This window comes from Dunckerocampus dactyliophorus, chromosome 2, assembly GCF_027744805.1.
Source record: "Dunckerocampus dactyliophorus isolate RoL2022-P2 chromosome 2, RoL_Ddac_1.1, whole genome shotgun sequence".
In the NCBI taxonomy this organism is placed as follows: domain Eukaryota; kingdom Metazoa; phylum Chordata; class Actinopteri; order Syngnathiformes; family Syngnathidae; genus Dunckerocampus; species Dunckerocampus dactyliophorus.
Genome location: NC_072820.1, coordinates 51,043,956 through 51,064,359, shown reverse-complemented (window position 1 = coordinate 51,064,359; position 20,404 = coordinate 51,043,956). Strand labels below are relative to the sequence as shown.

Here is a 20,404-nt window from a genome sequence, read left to right as displayed (position 1 = left end):
CAGTCACAGTCAGGAGATGGCAAGACCTGGGTTGGATTCTCCATTGGGCATTTCTGTGTGGAGTTTGCATGTTCTCCCCGTGTGTGCGTGTGGGGGGGTTTTCTGGGTACTCCGGTTTCCTCCCACATTCCAAAAACATGCATGTTAGCTTCATTGGAGACTCTAAATGGTCCATAGGTATGAATGTGAGTGTTTGTCGATATGTGCCCTGCCATTGGCTGGACACCAGTCCAGAGTGTACCCCACCTGTCGCCCCAAGTCAGCTGGGATAGGCTCCAGCATACCTGCGACCCTTGTGAGGATAAGCGGCATAGAAGATGGATGAATCAGACAGAATAATTTCACATTAGGTACTGGTTCATCAAATAAATACTGTTTTGAAAAAAAGGAGTGTTTTGCAACAGATATAAAGCTACAAATAGTGAGGAACGTTCCATCCAAAAACCAAAACAAATGTAGTACTTGAACATCCTCCCTACTGAGCAGACGAGAAGATAACAGATGATTCACACTGAGGCTGAGCGCCATAGAAAATGGATGGATGATATTATTCACACATTTTAATAAAGAGTATTTCTTTGTCGATGTGAGAATGAGCCATAAGCCGCAACTTGAGCAGATTTGGTGCTTTTTCCTCCTATTTTCACCCCCAGTGTTGCAACGCAGATGGACTGCTGAGAGGACAGCTTTGTCACGTGAAACCACCCATCTGGCGCTGTCTTCAAGCCTCTTCCTTTAACACACAGAAGCACGTAGCCCCTCCTAGTGGCGATCAGCAAGTACCGCACCCACCCCCTTTTGGTCTGGCTTTGGTTTGTTGCAAGAGAAATGACATTGTAACATTGGATAAGTGGAATAGGTGATAGTCAGGTGGAAGTAGAACGTGTGATCACGTGACAAAGGGAACAGGGAAGCAAACTTTACGTAAAGGTGCTATTTTATGGGATATTTTGTTGTTTGTTTTTGACATACAGTAAGTCAGTCTAATAGCTGCTCATAGGGCCCTTCTGGGCACGCACACATTCACACTCACATAGCACAATAAGAGTTGTGCAAGACTGCATGCTGTATGTGACGTATGTGATGTTTTCATGCCAGTGTGAACAGAACCATCCCCGTTCTCCCACGACATTGGCATGTCGATACCAACCCGACACGCATCCCATATACTGAAGTGTGAACGGTCAGGAAGACATCTGTTTCCTGTCCTGTGCAGTACTTCCTGTGGAGGCTAGTGCAGATGGCGAACCATTTTCATTCACATCAAAACACCACAAGGACAACTTAGTTCCTTTCCACTTTTTCCACTTTACCAAAGAACTTCATTTCCAAGGACAAAAATGATCATTTTTACCTTCAGCATCATCACTTGTTTGTGGCTGCTTTTTAATTGGCCCACGGCCCCTTCTACAAATGTAACTTAACAAGAACACTTTTGTTTTTAAACTGAAAAAAAAAAAAAAAATCTGCAGTAATTTTAGAAAAATAAAGTCAAAATATTAAGGGCAAATTCAATGAGGATGTATGTGGAAATATGAAAGGAAAAAGAGGTTATTTTTAAAATGATAACATTTAGAGAAACACATTTTTAAGCCATAATATTAGGAGAAACACAAAATAAAACAAAATAAAGTTGTAATTTTTGAAAAACTTGGTTGGTGAAAAAGTTACACCATAAGAATGAAGGTCAAAATAAAGTCAGACTAAAAGAAAAATGACAAGAAAAAGGTTGAAACAGTTGAAGAAAAAGAGTAGAAATGTCAAAAAGACTGCTGTATTTTTTCCAAAATAAAGCCAAAATACGAAGTAAAAAACCTTGGAAGACTAAAGTCATGATGTTATGATGTCCTTTTAGGAGCACAGAGTTGAAATATTACAGAAAAAACACCTTACTTATTTGTACGTTTTACTTTGAAATACTCACAATCAACCCTTCCGTGAATCACCACCTTACTGTGGTGGGGGGTTTGTGTGCCCGAGTGATCCTAGGAGCTATGTTGTCTGGGGCTACATGCCCCTGGTAGGGTCTCCCAAGGCAAACAGGTCCTAGGTGACGGGCCAGACCAAGAGTGATTCAGAAGACTCGTATGAATAAACACACGAGGAGAGACCGCACGTCACCCGGACGTGGGATACCGGGGCCTCACCCTGGAGCCAGGCCTGGGGGAGGGGCTCCTAGGCGAGCGCCTGGTGGTTGGGCTCTCACCCGTGGGGCCCAGCCGGGCTCAGCCCGAACAAGCCACACGGGATCTCCCCCCCCCCGTGGACCCACCACCTGCGGGGGCAACCATAAGGGTCCGGTGCATTGCGCTTTGGGTGGCGGACGAGGGCGGGCGCCTGGGCGACCTGGTCTTCGACGGCCAAATCTGGTTCTTGGGACATGGAATGTCACTTCTCTGGCGGGGAAGGAGCGTGAACTTGTGAGAGAGGTTGAGACATCACGACTAGATATAGTCGGACTCACCTCGACCCACAGTTTGGGTTCTGGATCCAAACTCCTCTAGAGGGGCTGGACCTTGTTCTACTCTGGAGCTGCTGCTGGGGAGAGGCGGCGAGCTGGTGTAGGCTTATTAATAGCCCCCCGTCTAGGTGCCTCTGTGTTGGAGTCATCCCCGGTTAACGAGAGGGTTATTTCCCTACGCCATCGGGTTGGAGAAAGGGTCCTGACTGTCGTTTGTGGTACGCGCCGAACGGCAGTTCAGAGTACCCAGCCTTCTTGGAGTCCATCAGAGGGGTGCTGGAGAGCACCCAAACTGGTGACTCCGTCGTTTTGCTGGGAGAACACCCATGTGGGCAATGAGTGTGACCTGGAGGGGCGTGATTGTGAGGAACGGCCTCCCCGATCTGAACCCGTGCAGTGTGTTGTTGTTGGACTTCTGTGCGAACCACAGTTTGTCCATCACAAACACCATGTTCCAACATAAGGATGTCCATAAGTGCACATGGCACCAGGACACCCTAGGCCGCAGGTCTATGATCGACTTTGTAGTTATATCATCAGACCTGCGTCCGCATGTTTTGGACACACGGGTAAAGAGAGGGGCTGAGCTGTCAACTGATCACCACCTGGTGATGAGTTGGATTAGATGGCGGGGGAGGATGCCAGACAGACCCGGGAGACCCAAACGTGTAGTGAGGGTGTGCTGGGAACGTTTGGCAGAGTCTCCTGTTCGTCGAGTCTTCAGCTCTCACCTCCGGCAGAGCTTTTCCTTTATCCCGGGGGAGGACGAGGATATTGAGTCCGAATGGGCTCTATTTCGTGCCTCCATTGCTGAGGCAGCAGATCGGAGCTGCGGCAAGGTGGTCGGTGCCTGTCGTGGCGGTAAACCCCGAACCCGATGGTGGACACCAGAGGTCAGGGCTGCCGTCAAGCTGAAGAAGGAGTCTTATCGAGCATGGATGGCTTGTGGGACTTCTGAAGCAGCTGACAGGTACCGGCAGGCCAAGCGGCACGCGGCTTCGGCGGTGGTCGAGGCAAAAACTCGGGTGTGGGAGGAATTCGGTGAGGCAATGGAACACGACTTTCGGTCGGCCTCGAAGAGGTTCTGGCAAACTGTCCGGCGTCTCAGAAAGGGGAAGCAGTGCCCAGTCCACATTGTTTACAGTGGGGACAGGGGCCTGCTGACCTCAACTGAGGATATAGTTGGGCGGTGGAAGGAATACTTTGAGGCCCTTCTCAATCCCACTGACATACCTTCCATAGAAGAAGCAGAGGCTGAGGACACAAACGTGGACAGTTTCATCACCGTGGCTGAGGTATCTGGGGTAGTCAAAACGCTCCCCAGTGGCAAAGCTCCGGGGGTGGACGAGTTTCGCCCTGAATTCCTCAAGGCTCTGGATATTGAGGGACTGTCTTGGCTGACACGTCTCTTCAACATCGCGTGCAAGTCGGGAACAGTACACTGCTCAGCCTCCCTGGGAAAGTCTATTCCAGTGTGCTGGAGAGAAGGGTACGACAGTTAGTCAAACCTCGGCTACAGGAAGCGCAATGTAGTTTTCGTCCTGGTCGCGGAACACTGGACCATCTCTACACCCTTGCAAGGGTACTGGAGGGTACTTGGGAGTTTGCCCAACCGGTCTACATGTGCTTTGTGGACCTGGAAGAGGCATTCGACCGTGTCCCTCGCGGTGTCCTGTGGGGGCTGCTCCGGGAGTATGGGATTGTTGGCGCGCTGCTACGTGCCAATCGGTCCTTGTAATCGGAGCAGGAGCCTGGTTCGCATTGCCAGCAGTAAGTCAAGCCTGTTTCCGGTGAACGTTGGCCTCCGCCAAGGCTGCCCTTTGTCACTGATTCTGTTCATAATTTTCATGGACAGAATTTCTAGGCGCAGCCAAGGTGTCGAGGGAGTCCAGTTCGGGGGCCTTATGATCTCGTCTCTGCTATTTGCGGACGACGTGGTCCTGATGGCCTCATCGGGCTGTGACCTGCAGCGTTTACTGGGACGGTTTGCATCTGAGTGTGAAGCTTCTGGGATGAGACTCAGCACCTCCAAATCTGAGGCCATGGTTCTCAGTCGGAAAAGGGTGGATTGCTCTCTCCGGGTTGGGAATGAGGTCCTGCCCCAGGTGGGCACGCTGGAGGGATTATGTCTCACAGCTGGCCTGGGAACGCCTTGGTGTCCTCCCGGTGGAGCTGGAGGAGGTGGTCGGGGACCGGGAAGTCTGGGCTTCCCTACTAAGACTGCTGCCCCCGCGTCCCGGGTAAGTGGAGGAAAATGGAATGGAAAATGGAATGGAATACTCACAATCAAGTCTGAATTTTTTGGAAAATTCGGTTGTGGAAAAAGTTTTAATATTTTCGGAATAAATTCCTAACATTGCAGGAAGAACATTTACAAAGACTATTTAAGAAGGAAGTTGAATGATTTGGAAAATTAAAAAACAGCAAAAAACAGAAAGAGTGAAGTTGATATGATTGGTTATGATATGAATACTGTGCTTATTAATGTGCTTTTTCTTGAGATGAAATATATAAGAGTGTAACAAGGTTGCATCCTTTCATCTTTCACTCTGTGGCTCTTGGTGGAGAAGCCTGGACGTCCGTGAGCTGCGGAGGTGTTTGAACAACTAACGTATCTTCTTCTCCAGTGCGGTCGGTGCTCGGGTGGATGTCTTCTCAGGAAGCACCAGCCTCAGTTTCCTCCTTGGAGAGGAGCCTCCTTCCTCTGAGAGGAACTCCTGCTGCAGCAGAGGCGAGGCGGCTGCGGTGCCGCCTGAAGATGACGTGCTGTGTGGTGAAGAACCTGGAGAACCGGGGATGTCTCCAGGCTGCAATACTTGACCTTCAATTCCAAGCCTTCCCCCAGCAGACGCGCTGACTGCAGCACTGCTCGGCGCACCCGCGTCCTCTGTCTGAACGTTGCTCTTAAACAAGTTGTCAAGAGCGTTCTGAGGGGTCAGCGCTACTGAACTAGCTGCAATTTCAGGAGCCTCAATTGGGAGAACCAAGCTCTGTTGTTCGGATCCAGAGGCCAGATGAGATGGTCCCTCCCCTGCCTGAGGACCTTGAACTGGGGTTGGGTCTGACTTCCATCCTGCGTCAAGAGAAGCGCAAACAAGATCCAGTTGGCTTTGAGAAAGGAGCTGCGTGTGTGACGAATTACCAGCTACGTTGGGTCCAGGTCCTCCAGGCTGGGAACTATGAAGTGGCGGCGTCTGGAACACACTTGACGGCAGAAGGCTGGCATGTGTGCTGTTTAGGAGAAGTGAGTTCCCAGCTGATATGAGGCTATCTTGCCTTCTTAAAATGTCTGCAGATCCACCCAAGGCCAGGACGGCTCTGTTAACCAGCATGTTTGGATCGGTACTACTGGTAGGACCAGTGGGGACCAGGGAAGTACTGGCTGGGGCGGCTGTGTTGAGTAAAAGTGTCCCTCCCTGGGTTGAGAGGTTACTGTCTGTTAGCAGTGAAGCAGCTGACCCTTGCAAGGGAAAACTGCATGCATGGATGCTGTTGCTAAGAGGGAGGGGGGGTGGTTGCGAAGAAAGATGAGGACTCCCAAGAACCAAACCGACTCCGTCATCTGGAATATTTGGGCCCCGCCCGGTAACGGAGGCCACTTCTGTTATGGTAGGGTGGGAAGGGTCTGTGAGATCTTGGCGTGTCTCTCCTTTGCCACCTTCTGAAGCATCCTGCGCTCTTCTGGATGCCGCCTCAGCTTTTGGATCATCAGCCTCAATCTGTCCCTCCGTCTTGGAGGCTTTACTTCCTTTCTTTCTTCTTTCCTTCAACCGCTCACTTGAGCTTTCTTTGCCTTCTGTCTCCTCGCTTTCTTTTCTTCCATCTTTCCCCTTCTTGGACTCACTGTTCCTTTTCGGATGGACTTTGTTTTTGCGGCGTGGTTTCAAGTTAGCCTTCAGCATCCGGCCGGACTTTCCTTTGTGCTTTCTCTCCACTCGTCTCTCCTGGTCTTGCTTCATTGCCTTTCTCCAAGAGTCTCTTTCCTTCTTCCATCTTCTGGAACTCTCCAGGTCGAAGGTGACGTTTCTGGTTTGCCTTGTAGAGTTCATGTTCTTCATGGAGTGAAACTGGTTGCTTTGAGAGGGGAAGCCATCAAACAGAGCAGAGTGTCTGACGTGGGAATGAATCCTGCTTTGTCTCATAGTCTGTGCCGACTGGCCGTACGTCCTGTTGCAGCTCTCGCAATGAAGCACCTCAGGTTGTCTCCTCTTAACTTCATCGGGATAAGCGGGATAAGCAACACGGCTGAAGATGTCCTTCCATTGACCAGATGAAGATACAGCGCTAGCACGAGAAAGGAACTTGTGAGGAACGCCTCCTCCCGAAATGTCTTTCTGGTTCTCGAGTTTCCTTCGCCGGTCTTCCTCCATGATCATCATCCTCAGTCTCTTTCTCTCCGCCTCCTCCTCCACCTGTGTTACACCCCTCATCCTGTCGTGCCATCCATTAGCCTTGCAATCTGCACACGTGAAAGAAATGTCGTTTTCATCGTCCAGAACCCGAAACTGGCCGCCAGGCTTGCCCGACCTTCCATCCCGTGGCAAAGTCTGGCTGTCCAGTAGCTGGTGAGCTTGCAAAAAGAGTCGGCTGTGCTTGTCAGCCACATCACAGTGGTGGATGAGATGGTTTGCTAACGTGCTGCTTCCTTCGTCCGTCTCTCTCAGGTTCGGACTCTTTGCCACTTTCTTTCGACGAGAAACTTGATAGTAGACGAGGACTACGACAAGTGTCAAGGCAACGCCACCTGTTTGAAAGCATAAAGCAGGGATGTCAAACCCATGTCCACTGAGGGCCACATCAACATAATGGCTGTCCTCAAAGGGCCAGATGTAACTTTCTAAATAAAACTAAATGTAATGTAAAATAAACGTAACTACTCCTTAATATTAAACAACTCTAAATGTATGACTTATTCAAGTGACAAACATTACAGTTGTATAGAAAAAAAATATCTTTACTTGTTGCCCTGTTATAACATAAATTATTTGAATTTGTCAGCTTATGAAAGCCACACTACTCATCAATCAAGGATCACACTATCCAAGTCAATTAAGAAAAATAACAGTTAAGTTAAAATGGGCTTAATTACTGTCGAATCAATGATTGTGAGCTGCTAACAACACGTATGACAGATGTAGCATTTTACAAAACACAGTCTTGCATCCAACTGATGGTTTGACTACAATCATTTGTCTGCATGCAAACATAAAACCTGCAAATACTAAATCATTGCAACAGCAGCTACACTAAAATAATATGTAATCAACTCAAAATTACAAAATAAAAGTTGACTCAGTTTACAACTATTTTGGTCAAGTTTTTAGGTTAGTAACTAACCTAAAAACTGATATTTTTTAAAGTCCATAATTGGTCGGGACACACCTGCTCGCCTTCCCATCTTTCTTGAAACGATCCTCCATCCGAATCAACTTTTCTCTCCCTGGACATTTTGGGATCATTATTTATTTGTCAATTCAACTGGTTGGCATTGATGTGGAGACACTGCCGTTTAGTGGCGGTGAGCCGTCACTTCGTATTGTAGTCGACAGGCATTGTGGGAAATGTAGTCTTTGAACAAAGCACGCTTTTGACCTATTAAATTGCTCTCGCGGGCCACATAAAACGACGTGGCGGGCCACTTTACAGGACTGAAAGACTGCACATTGTCGCAGGTTGTTGCGGTAGTCTGTTGTTGTTGTCCACATTGAATTTTACACACCTACCAAGGTACAGTATGTACCCAACTGAGATTATGGCCGACTGCTACACCCCTAGCTTTTAAGCGTGTTTTTGGTTCATGCGGAAAAAAATACGGCAAAATGTTGCCTCAGTTCACTTACATTTTCTGGTTAGCGTATAACAAGGCAAGCGTCTTGTCGTGTTATGAACAAATACGCTGCATGACTCCAACGGTGTTCTTAATGTATCTACTTGTTAGCAACCTATTAGCTTGCTAAAGGTCGGAAACAGGAAGTGGAAGTCTACCAAGTCATCAATGGCTGACAATGTAGTTCAGGGGTGTCCACGTAGAATTGAACAAGAACACAAAATCAAATCAAAATTTGCAGTAATTTTACCACAATAAAATCAAAATATTGAGGAAAAAAAATTAATTTTACAAAAATAATTTAGTAATATAATGAGGAAAAATAACATCATTTTAGTAGCAAAAAGTGGAAATATTAAAGTGAACACTTTTTTAAAAAGGCAATAAGGTTGTCTTTTTTTTTTTTTTAATTACCGTATGTTGCAGAAAACTTAAAGTTGGAATAGTTGGAAACTTTAAAAACAACAGCAGAAATGGAAAAACATCTGTCATTTGAAAATATTGAGAGAAAAAAACTAATTGCAATTTCATGAGAATAAACGCCTAATATTATGAAGAAAAATAGTAGTATCACTTTTTGGAGGAATAAACCAAATAAATGTGTAATTTTTGTTAAATGAAGCTGTGGGGAAAGTGCCAATATGATGGGATAAAGTGCTAACATGACGGGTGTGCTAACTGTATTAATATGAAAGCCCACAAGCCTTTTTCTTTCTTTCTTTCTTTCTTTCTTTCTTTCTTTCTTTCTTTGTTTCTTTCTTTCTTTCTTTCTTTCTCTTTTTATGTTCAGTTTCTGCAGCTTCCAGCTCATCTTGACTGACAAACATGTGCAGTCTTGTTTTCCTTGAAATGTCAACGAAATTAACTCTAACATTTGAGTAGCATCGAGTTGGAATCATTTACATGTTTATTTTGCGTATATATATATACATACCGTATGTGTATACAGTATGTATATAGAGTATATACTGTACATACATACTGTATGTGTATACAGTATGTATATAGAGTATATACTGTACATACATACTGTATGTGTATACAGTATGTATATAGAGTATATACATACATACTGTATGTGTATACAGTATGTATATAGAGTATATACATACATACTGTATGTGTATACAGTATGTATATAGAGTATATATATATACATACCGTATGTGTATACAGTATGTATATAGAGTATATACTGTACATACATACTGTATGTGTATACAGTATGTATATAGAGTATATACTGTACATACATACTGTATGTGTATACAGTATGTATATAGAGTATATACTGTACATACATACTGTATGTGTATACAGTATGTATATAGAGTATATACATACATACTGTATGTGTATACAGTATGTATATAGAGTATATACATACATACTGTATGTGTATACAGTATGTATATAGAGTATATATATATACATACCGTATGTGTATACAGTATGTATATAGAGTATATACATACATACTGTATGTGTATACAGTATGTATGTGCAGTATGTATGAAAAAGCATGATGTGTGTTACCGATAAAGCAGATGACGGCAGTGATGGCCAAATCCCGAGCGTATGTTTTGGGCGTCACGCTGTCTGCGGCCTCCACGTGCACGGTGATGTTGTGATTGGACCGGACACAGTTGGCATCAGTCAGCTCCAGCACGGCGCGTACGGCCGGGTTGGCAGCGCTCACACACACCATCCTTGGTCCGTTGTTCAGAGTCTGGGGGCGGCAGGAGAGGAGGGGGTTGGCTAGTCTGCTAGAATGTCTGCCGTCTTAAGAGGAACGTGCTGGTGGCCACCTTGTCAGGTTGCTGCATGAAGGCTGAAAGGAAGGCAGCCAAGTCCAGCAGCTGGCAGGAGCAGATCCACAAGTTGAGGTGGAGGTTGAGGTCGGCCGGCCGGCTGAGGTCAGACAACGACTGAGACACGGCTGAGCTCAGACGATTCCTGGACAAATCCAAGCAGCGAAGATGCACCGAGTCCCAGAAGCTGTAAGAGCACAAAAAGATGGAATCACAATCATGTGTGTTGAAGCGACCCGTGCAGACATGCTAACACGCTAACACGTTACGTTTGTAGAGGAAACTCCAGCCCAGCTTCGTGATGGAAGTGGAAAAGCACATTCTTACTATCAACTTCACTTGTCGTTTTTCTTTCTTCTCAAACAATCGTTGTAAAAATAAAAAAATCATCATATTTGGACTCGATTCCCAAAGGTTTTCCCCAAAGTAATTTTCCAGAATGCCAACTTGATTGGTCTGGTTTGTTTGTCAGAATATTCTGACTTGGAAGAAAAGAACGTGTTTTTTCTTGATGCCTTCAAAATGTGCTACTTTTTCTTCTGATATCTGGACTTCATTCTTGTAAAACGATTTCAACCTTTTTCTTCTCAAAATGCTGACTTTGTTCCCATTTTGTTTCCATTCTCAGAACGTAAACAACTTTATTGCTCGTCATCGTTGTCGTTCAAGCAATGAGGAATGTGTCCTCACCTCCTTGAGTCCTTGACTCCTTGACTGATCAGGTTGCCTGATAGATCTAGACTCTCCAGATCCTTCAGATCATCGAGAGGGAGCCAACCAGCATCCAGTCTGGTGATCTGGTTTCCTTCCAGCTTCAGGCTGCGAAGAGCGCTGGTGCCTTTAAGCCCGTCGGCTCGGATCTGCACAGGAATTCAACGTCCTTACTGAGTACTCTCAAAGCTTACACACTAAAAACACCACATGTGGAACACACAAGCTAACACTGATATATGCTATCACCCACAAGGCATGCTGGGTAACTCCCTGCTGGGCATTCCACTGCATACACCTTTGGGTTTTCTTCCAGCGCAAGAGGACGTGCCTGGCCTATGTGGTTGTGGCCCAATGCCAGCACCTGGAGACGGGGAAGACCGCTGAGCGCTTCCTCCCGCAAGGCCTGGCTGGTGAGGAGGTTGTGGTCCAGCAGTAAGGTGTGCAGGTAGGGAAGGTTTCTGAAGGGCCGCTCATCAAACCTGACGGACGACGGACCACAGTCGCTGGTCAATAAAAACTTTCCAGGAGTTAGGCTTGAGCACAGAACATTCGGGAAACGCTTCCACGTTTTCAAACTTAGCAGGCTAGCACGCCTTCCGATCTGACGGTTGCCGGTTCGGTCCTCGGTTCTCCAGTAGCCTTGGGCAAGGTACCCAACCCCCACCATGCCAAACCAGAGCACTTTTTGGACTACCTTGAAGGTTGAAAAGTGAAACAGCATTTATACTTTTGACTTGGATTCATTTGCTTATTGGGCTCATTAAGATGGTTGACTTCCTTGTTAAACGTTGCTTGGATTCTCACCGCAACTCCACTGTTTTCGTTGTCCAAGAAGACATTTCGCCTCTCATCCTCAGTTCACGCTCAAAGACTAGGTAGGACGGCTCTAGTCTGAAGGCACGGTGTAGCATGCAAATGTTTATCCTCCAAGGTGTAGAGTCACCACTGGTTTCACCCTTTTGGGATGCAAAACGCCAGTCGTTAGGATAGAGTGGAGTATTGCCAGCAATGACAGCCCGTGTCCACCGGAGGGAGCCTCCCTCTGAGAGCTATTTAGCTTTCTGTGCAGAAGTACTGAACTGTAGCGACTGGAGTGACATCCGGATGGTTGACGTAGATATCAGTCCATAATATCACAGCACATTTCACTGTCGGTAACAACCTTGCAAAGGTCATTCATTAGGTTAGCCGTTGCTCGCTGCGATACAGGAGGACGGTGAGGGATACTTACTTGCCATGTCGCGCTTCAGTGGAGAGGTGGCGAGGTATCGGCGCTTCCATCAGGCTGCAGCCGAACACGTCAAGATCATTGTGGCGCGTTTTGGTGTTCGTTGGTATCGTTCAGTACGGCTCCCGGCGACGCTGGATAGGAATAAGATCAATACGGCCACCAGAAGCCGTATCAGACCCACCTTGCTGGTTTTAGATGAAGTTCTGCTCTACAAAGTGGTTTTGGAATTTAATCCTTTATCTTCATGAGTTGCTGTTCAAAATATCATCCTTTCATCTTTAACGCTAACTTCAACATCTTCAACTTTCACATTTTCGGCATTTGTGGATATAACTCCACAAAAAATAGCTGGAACACTTGTTCGGGACATCTAATCTTCCCAGTACGTTGCGCTCTGTGTTAGCATGTTAATGTTAGCATTACTAGCATGCTAAAGATTTTCATGAATAGGAACTTAAGCAGACATTTAGTGCTATCATGCTAGGTGTTAGCATGCTAACGTGAGCATGTTAGCATTCTTGAAGTCATTCAAACCCTTCCATGGTATGTTTTCATGGCCAAGGAACGTAAACATGTGATAAAATAAATCAAATTCAAAATGTTTCCTCATCTGGAAGCCCTATTAAATATGCATTTCTTCAAACTAATACTAGGCTGTATTCAACCACAAAACAGCAACCATTTATTCATTAGTACATTTCTGAGAAGCCACGATGGAGTGATGAACCGTGATGCAGCAGTTGATTGATCCAAAGATGGTGGTACATGAAACATTCCTTGAAAAGGACATTTCAAGATGTCAAACAGGTTTCCTTGTTCTACTTCTGCCATCTGATGGGTGTTTCCCAGCACACAGCAACAACGTGACGTCATGTCATTTTACACTCACGTATAGCCCGCAAGGCATGCTGGGAAACTTCCTGTAGAGGAAGTGATCTTGTTGGCTTCCCAGCATGCCTTGCGGGTTATAAAGGACTATAAAATGGTATTCTTTTGTGTGTATATTTGCGTGCAAGTGTGTGTTTTGATAGCCGCATAGTCCGTGTGCTACAGTTACATAAGTTCCCCCCTCAGGAAAAATTATGTTTTCATCAAACATCCACAAAATTGGGGTCCCAAATGCTGAAACATGAATATATCACTGATACTCTACATCCACGGTATCATCAAGTCATCATTGACCTAAGCTGAGTAGTACTCTCAGTCGTCAATCATGCACTACTTTTATTCCATGAGCACCGATACCAATACCAATACCATCCAATACCAATACCAATACCATCCAATACCAATACCATCCACTACCATCCAATACCAATACCATCCACTACCAATACCAATAACATCCAATACCAATACCATCCACTACCATCCAATACCAATTCCAATATAAAAGCTGATCAATAAAAATGATCAACTTACCCGATGAAGAGATAACATCACTCAATCCGTGCTGCAAACACTCACTAACAACATTCATCAAGAATACTGTGCATGAGGGTTAGGGATAGGTACGTGTGTGTGTGCGCGTGTTGTCGCTAAGGTTACCTGAGCCGCTCTGGAGCATGCGCAGTAGCACCGCATGTCATCTAAGACACAAACGTGACTCTCGTGTTTGTTGATAAAAATGTGTTGGATTCACTCATGGAATGATTACAAATGGAGAATTAACCCATAAATGTACTAAATGTCCAAAAATGTGTCCTATACAGCTTTGTGCTGGTCTGTCCTGTACAGTCTATGAAACATGGTGGAGTGGTTGTCATGTGACGGTCATGTGACGATCCCAGGCTTGATGTCACGTGTACACGTGAAGGTGCTAGCTCGTTTACAAAACCAGTATGTTTCACCATTAAAGACCATTTTACAGTATTCTGATACTTTAATGGGGTGTCAAATGTTACAACTCAACTCAAAAGTATTTTCATTCATCATAAAAATAGAGAACCAGCTAGGAAAATAGCCCTTTGTCGGTCTCTTTGCTGTGGAAAGCCTGACGTGACATATTTGTTACCATGGTAACCACCAAAATAGAGACCTATTAAAATGTTGGATTCAAACCTTGTTGCGTTCAACATAAACTTTATGACAGCAAGGGCAATAAACTGTCAACTTGAGCTGATCTCAAATGAGTGTAACGACCCGTAAGTGTCGTAACGTTGATGGTCTGAGTTCTGACGTCCATGAACGTACCTCTCTGTGATTGGTGGATAAGAAGGAAGTGTTATTATTGTGGGGAAGCGAGCAAAGGAGGAGACAAGTGTGCTAGCCGGCGAGTATTGAGAACTCCTGTTGGCACAAAATCAATAAAACTTGACAGGAGCGCCAGATGCTGTGCGACGCTACAAGTTGAATTGATTTGGTTCAATTCCTTTTATTCCACGTACCATTACTTCATGTACAATCACAGGTCTTTGACATCTGGTGTACAATTGTGATGCCGACATTAAAAGCAATCGTTTTTTCACTTGAATCCAGCATCTCTTGGCACGTGTACACGTACTGGCATTCATTTCAATCCCTTGCCAATGATCAGGTGACCTGGTTATCATCACATGGTCAGGACCATCTTCCCAGTGGCCCCAGGAGAGTGGATGATGTCATGATGGGCCTGGGCAGCCTTGTCCAGTTGATACCGGGCACCGACGACTGGACGCAGCCAACCAGCTTCCAAGCCAGCATAGAGAAGCGCCGTACACTCCTTCCTCTCCGACTGAGTGGAGACACCTTTACTCACTACCCACTACTCATCTGGTACCCTACTTCAGCATATGACAATCATGTTCAACCACGTGCCAGCCGGTTAGGGGACGGGTGTCCAAAGGTTTGTACAGCCAGGGTCCCGCTGTGCAACGTCATTTCCCTCCATAAGATTCCAACTTCATTCTCAGGAAACTGGGACTTTTTTCCTCATTCCATCACGACTGTTTTCTCTAAATATTTTCACTTTATTCTCGTAAAGTTAGTTTTTTTTCCTTTTCAGTTGTTTTTTTTTCATTTTCTATTTAAACTCCCTTCTTGTAAATTTGCATCACATGATTGACTTTATTCCCATATTTTAACTTTTCTCCCAACCTCATTTTTCCAAAAATTACCTCATTATTTTTTTTACTCCTTCAAAAAGTGTTTTTTTCTTTTGATATTTTAACATTTTGCTGTTAAATGACATTTATCCTCATATTACTTTATTTTTGTAAAATGACTTTTTTCTGCTAATATTTTTCTTGTAACATTTCTGCTGTTGTTTTTTCATATTTATATCATTTTACAAATATTTCATCTTTGTAATATTTAGACTTTATTGCCATAATATTACAACCTTATTATAACCTCTTTAACCAACTTCATCCATCAAAAAACAATAATGCCCTTTTTATTTAACATTTCAACTCTAAGCTACTGAAATGACAATATTTCCCCTCATAATATTTCTTTATTTTCAAAGAAAACTTTCTCAGTAGAATATGATTTTTTTCCTCTAAATATTTTGACTTTATTCTGGTAAAGTTTCTGCTGTTGCTTTTTTAATTGATATTTAATTTCAACTTGCTTCTCCTACATTTTATTCTTGTAATTTCAATAATATTATGACTATATTATTAATATTCTACCTTTTCCCCAAACCAATTTTCTAAAAAGATGTAACTTTATCATTTTGTTTATTACATGTTTTTTTAAATACATTTTTCAACTTCATGCGACTAAAATGTTATTTTTCCTAACAAAACTTTATTCTTGTTAAATGGCAACTTTTTTCCCTTAATATTTGAATGACTTCATATTTTATTTCCAGTTCTTCTGTGTGTCCTGTTCAATGCTATTTTTAGAATGTGCCGTGGGCCATTCCAAAAGCAACCAGCTGCAAACACCCCCCACCCCCCCAGCTTGCATGGGACCAGCGACCTGGCGGTTATACCGTGTGATGTGTACCGTACTGTTTTTCAAGAGTGCTGTGACCTCCTGCCGTCTGTGAACGTGACACGAGTCAAGACTGTGTGTGTGTGTGTGAGTTTTCTGATGTTGTTTTGGCGTGGTTCCTTGTTTAACAGCACAGCCTCATGTGATGATGACGATGATGTGAGGGTGGTGCGTTTGGGAACAGTTCTTACCGGCGTAGAAAATGGGAGAAAAACGCCGATGATGCTGGTCTCTTTGGTCATGGCGTCTCTGGGGTTGATTTCTACGGAGCCTCTGCAGCCCACCACCTTCAGGCAGATGTCCATCAAGTCATGCAAACACAACTGGAACTAATCTATGTGTTGCAACAATTTGATTGCAAATGTTGATCCCAAATCAGCGAAGAAGGCTGATGATGAGTTGCCAGGTGGCAGCAGGTGTGGCTCGTCACTCCGCCAGGAGGAACAGGAAGACAGAAAAGGAACGCTTAAAGGGTCCCTGACATGACGTGTCCACTTTCCTAAGTGCATTCGATATTGTTTGTAATCGTGCTCTACATTGCTCCATTTTGGAGAGCTGACGGTCAATTTGCAAAAATGACGTTGATAGTCGATGACGAGCTAGCTCTCGCTCTTCAGTCTCATCCGCGGGAGTGACGTCAGCAGGGTGATGGCGGACTTGCTTCGGTATATTTTTCACCCAAATAGTAGTCATGCTAAAATGTCGTGCTGCTGCTGGATGTTCACAGAATAACATACTGTAGGGTGGTTTCCTTTCTCAAAAGAGGAAGCTTTAAGACAAAAATGGACCAAGCGAATGCGGAGAAGGAGAGACAGATGGATGCCTGCCTCCAGTGCCATGATAGCGACAAGGCTGTACAGCGTTGGACATGTGATATAAACATCTTTGCACAGCCACATGTATGTTTGCTGTGGGGGGGAGAAATGTGGAATAAATCAGGCTATAAAGACGTCTTTACGCTCATTAAGAAGCTGATTTTCAAGAATAATTGAAGGATAAGCAACTCCAGAGTCATTTCCACTTCCCATTCTGTGTTTGAAGGTGGCTAATCTTCATCTCCATGTCTTAAGGCCATGTTCTAAAAGTTCTCTATTTCATCTCCAAATGTTTGTCCCTCCACAAAAATGAAATCTTGGCTATAATGACTGTACACATCCTCCGTCTCGTACGCCGCCATGTTTGTTTACCTGATAGCTCGTCACGGGTGACGCCATCAACTAGAAATGTCATTTGTGCCAATTTACCGTTGGCTTCCAGAAAGAGAACAATGTAGAACATGATTCCAAACCGTTTATAACCTGTGGAAGCAAAGAGGCCAATAGCGATACTCCTGTGATACTGACCACCACACGTCCTCCCAGCGCCAACATCTGGAGATCTTTGTGGAGGTTGACATTAGACAACATCTCCACAATCACATCCACGCCCTTCCCTCCCGTGGCCTCCTGCAACAACACACACGACACCATACAGACTGTCTGCTGGTGCACGCGCACGTGCACGCCACCCCTGCTGCAAAACAACTGCAAGTAACTGAAACTAAGAGCTGGCGTCGGCCTCGCAGCACGCTGTGATGTTGTTGCTGAAGTACGCTGTGGTGTGTTCAAGGACATCTGAGCAAGTGCTAACTTTCAACATGTTGTAAGCGTGTTAAATGTGTGCTTGCGTCATCACGTGTCACATCTTTTCTTTGCGGACAAAAACGCTTCTTTTTGGAGAGAAAAAGATTTATTTGGGTAAAAAGGAGAATAAGGAGGAAAATATATAAACTGTTTTTTTCCTTTATTTTGAATAAAATTAATTATATATATTATAAAATAAATTATTTTGAATAAAATAAAATATTTTAAATTGTATTTTGTATTTTAGAAATTCCTAGAAAGAAAGACAAAGTATTTTCCTTGTAATGATATGTGGCGATACTTCCTGCCAATGATGACAGGAATCATGTGATGCATGGATGAACGTGCACGTTTTTACTGAGTGTGAAGCTGTCCACTCTACGAGCTAACAAGGGGGATCACATGACCGTGCGTGCATGTTCGTGTGCACGGACATACCATGATTTTGCCAACGTAGTCCTTCTCTCTGTGGTTAAACGTCAGGTGAGCTCCGTTGCCAGCGACGAGCCGCATCCCCTCTGCGGTACCCGCCGTTCCGAGCACCTTGAGGCCCAACGCACGCGAAAGCTGACACGCTGCCACGCCGACCTACCGCCGCAGATTACAACCTTTTCTGGTCATCACACGCGACACGCTGGAAAGAAAACACTCTCACCCCTCCACTGGCTCCATGGACGAGGACAGTGTCTCCAGGTTTGACGTGCGCCCTGCGGACACGTCCGTGTCATCAGCAACAACGTGTTCACTCCGTCTTACCAAGAGACGTCGCGTGGTGCTTGCCAAGCCTTACTTGTGAACCAGAGCTCTGTAGGCCGTGAAGTACGGGGTGCCGATGGCCGCCCCCTGGTGGAAGTCTAAAGCGTCAGGCAGTTTGTGGACGCTCTCTTCCGTGGCTACGGAAAATTCAGCATAAGCTCCAGACACGGTGGATGTGGTGAAAACGCGCTCCCCAACCTGGCAGGCATCAATTCAGAGGTAAACGTTTACACCACGGGTCAAAAACGACACTAAAATGCATCATTTCACAGGGATCACACCTCATGTGCGTTGTGAAACTCTGGCCCAGCGTTTGCTAGCATCTACCTACATCACACCAAGAAAAATTAGCATTTTGACATCAATGAAATCGCTAAAATGCTATTATATTACCAGTTAGCATGCTAGGTAACAAAAGTGCCAAAGCAGTTCTATAGTGTCCCTACATGATGCCATGTATATATTAGCATTCTGACATGAGTAAAACAACTAAAATGCTAACAGTTAGCATGTTAGCATCTAGTAAAATAGCACTAAGTGGCAAAAGTGCCAAGGCAGTTCTACAGTGTCCTTACATCATTCCATGTATATATTTGCATTTAGACACGAGGAAAACAACTAAAATGATAACGCCTAGCATGCTAACAAGCTAGCACTAAGTAGCGAAAGTGCCAAGACACCTCTATAGTGTCCCTACATGATGCCGCGTACATACAGTAGTTCCGTTTAGACATCATTAAAATGGCTAAAACATTAACGTGCTAACTGCTAGCCTGCTAGCACCTAGCCCTGCGCCAAAGCGCTGATAAATGCATTCTGTGAATGTGTTCCATGACGTGTGCAGTGACTAATATGGACTGGAATTCTTAGAACCTTCACTGCCGTGACATCCTCGGCCACACTTTCCACCAGTCCAGCTACGTTGCTGCCAGGTGTGTACGGCAGGGAGGGCTTCTCCACGTGCGTCCCCGTTCGGATGTACGTGTCCACGGGATTGACCCCACAGGCACGGACGCGGATTAGCACCTGCAGCAGAAAACCCACACAGCGTAGACATGTAGAAGCTAAAGGAGAAACTATCCATGAATATGTGAAATATGAGCATGTTTCCAAGCCAAATATCCATTCAATGTCGTTTTTAATGACTATTTCACCTTTCTTCTTATTTCCACAATATTTAGACTTTATTCTCGTAACAGGAGAACTAGCTTGTCAAAAACTGCTTCTACATGGACAAATACTGTACATACGGGTGCGTTCGTGTCATTCCTATTCTTACGTTGCTGATATTGTTTGCCAACTCAGGAGAATTTTAGCGGCCAAAAGCCAAAAGATTTGAATGCAAGCCAATATTAGTTTAGACTTTTGTTGACTTATAGACTTGAATTCACTCAAACAGTCATATTAAAAACAAGAGAATAGTTTTAATCCTCCATCGTCTTATATTACTATATTAAATATTATATTCAGATTGTGTTGAAGGCATAAAATCACGATGATACAGTATATTCTCGTACCATTCTCTTATATCGATACTGTAACATTTGTTTCAACGAAATGCGCCTCGACGTCGTGCAGCTGAGCAATAACGATCATGTTTTCCATCCAGGTGAGGTGACAGAATACACGTCAAGACGGCGCCTTGAGAACTTGTGAACTTCCAAGAGCGAAGCTTTGTTTTACTCACCTGGCTTCTTCCGGGCTGCGGAACCTTCACGTCGGTGCAAAGTTTCAGCACGGACGGATCTCCGAACTCGCTCACCCGGATTGCCCTCATCACTCTGGAGCCTGACATGCTGTTCTTACCGACGTGTGAAGACTATTTCAGGAAGAGACGAGCTTCGAAGCGTGTGTCGACTGTCACGTCGTGGAGGGGGCGTTGACGTGGCGTGCAGATAGTGGTTTAGGTCGCAGCCGGAAGTGATGACGTCTGAAGCCTCGTTGCCCGCCTGCAGCACGTGACCGCTCCGGGACAGCAAAACAAACCGCTCAGGGGTCATTCAAAGTGTGGGTTTTTGATGCAGTTGCAGTCAGTTCGGAGTTTGGAGATCGTTAGGAGAGTTT

At 45.0% G+C, this 20,404-nt stretch overlaps 2 protein-coding genes across 9 annotated transcripts; both read right to left on the bottom strand.

Annotated features, from left to right (window-relative positions):
* Positions 1-919: 919 nt before the first annotated feature.
* On the bottom strand, positions 920-13,728 carry lrrc53 (leucine rich repeat containing 53). Of its 6 annotated transcripts, none has more exons than XM_054768340.1 (7): positions 13,593-13,728; positions 12,045-12,175; positions 11,064-11,292; positions 10,790-10,959; positions 10,097-10,286; positions 9,825-10,017; positions 920-7,205 (listed from the first exon to the last, which is right to left on the bottom strand). In XM_054768340.1, exons 2-7 carry the CDS (start codon positions 12,092-12,094, stop codon positions 5,068-5,070), a joined length of 2,970 nt encoding a protein of 989 aa, XP_054624315.1. In that variant the 5' UTR covers positions 12,095-12,175; positions 13,593-13,728; the 3' UTR covers positions 920-5,067. The 6 variants fall into 6 exon arrangements, with proteins under 6 accessions (XP_054624315.1, XP_054624314.1, XP_054624313.1 ...); XM_054768339.1 differs by lacking the exon at positions 13,593-13,728 and adding an exon at positions 13,467-13,555; XM_054768338.1 differs by lacking the exon at positions 13,593-13,728 and having other exon boundaries at positions 11,064-11,507; positions 11,618-12,853.
* On the bottom strand, positions 13,019-20,371 carry cryz (crystallin, zeta (quinone reductase)). 3 transcript variants are annotated; one of them, XM_054768377.1, is made up of 8 exons: positions 20,028-20,365; positions 19,214-19,366; positions 18,375-18,538; positions 18,240-18,291; positions 18,023-18,172; positions 17,306-17,407; positions 16,154-16,249; positions 13,019-14,757 (listed from the first exon to the last, which is right to left on the bottom strand). In XM_054768377.1, exons 1-8 carry the CDS (start codon positions 20,133-20,135, stop codon positions 14,596-14,598), a joined length of 987 nt encoding a protein of 328 aa, XP_054624352.1. In that variant the 5' UTR covers positions 20,136-20,365; the 3' UTR covers positions 13,019-14,595. The 3 variants fall into 3 exon arrangements, with proteins under 3 accessions (XP_054624352.1, XP_054624351.1, XP_054624353.1); XM_054768376.1 differs by having other exon boundaries at positions 14,607-16,249; positions 20,028-20,371; XM_054768378.1 differs by lacking the exon at positions 20,028-20,365 and adding an exon at positions 19,858-20,018 and having other exon boundaries at positions 14,607-16,249.
* Between the last annotated feature and the right edge of the window lie 33 nt (positions 20,372-20,404).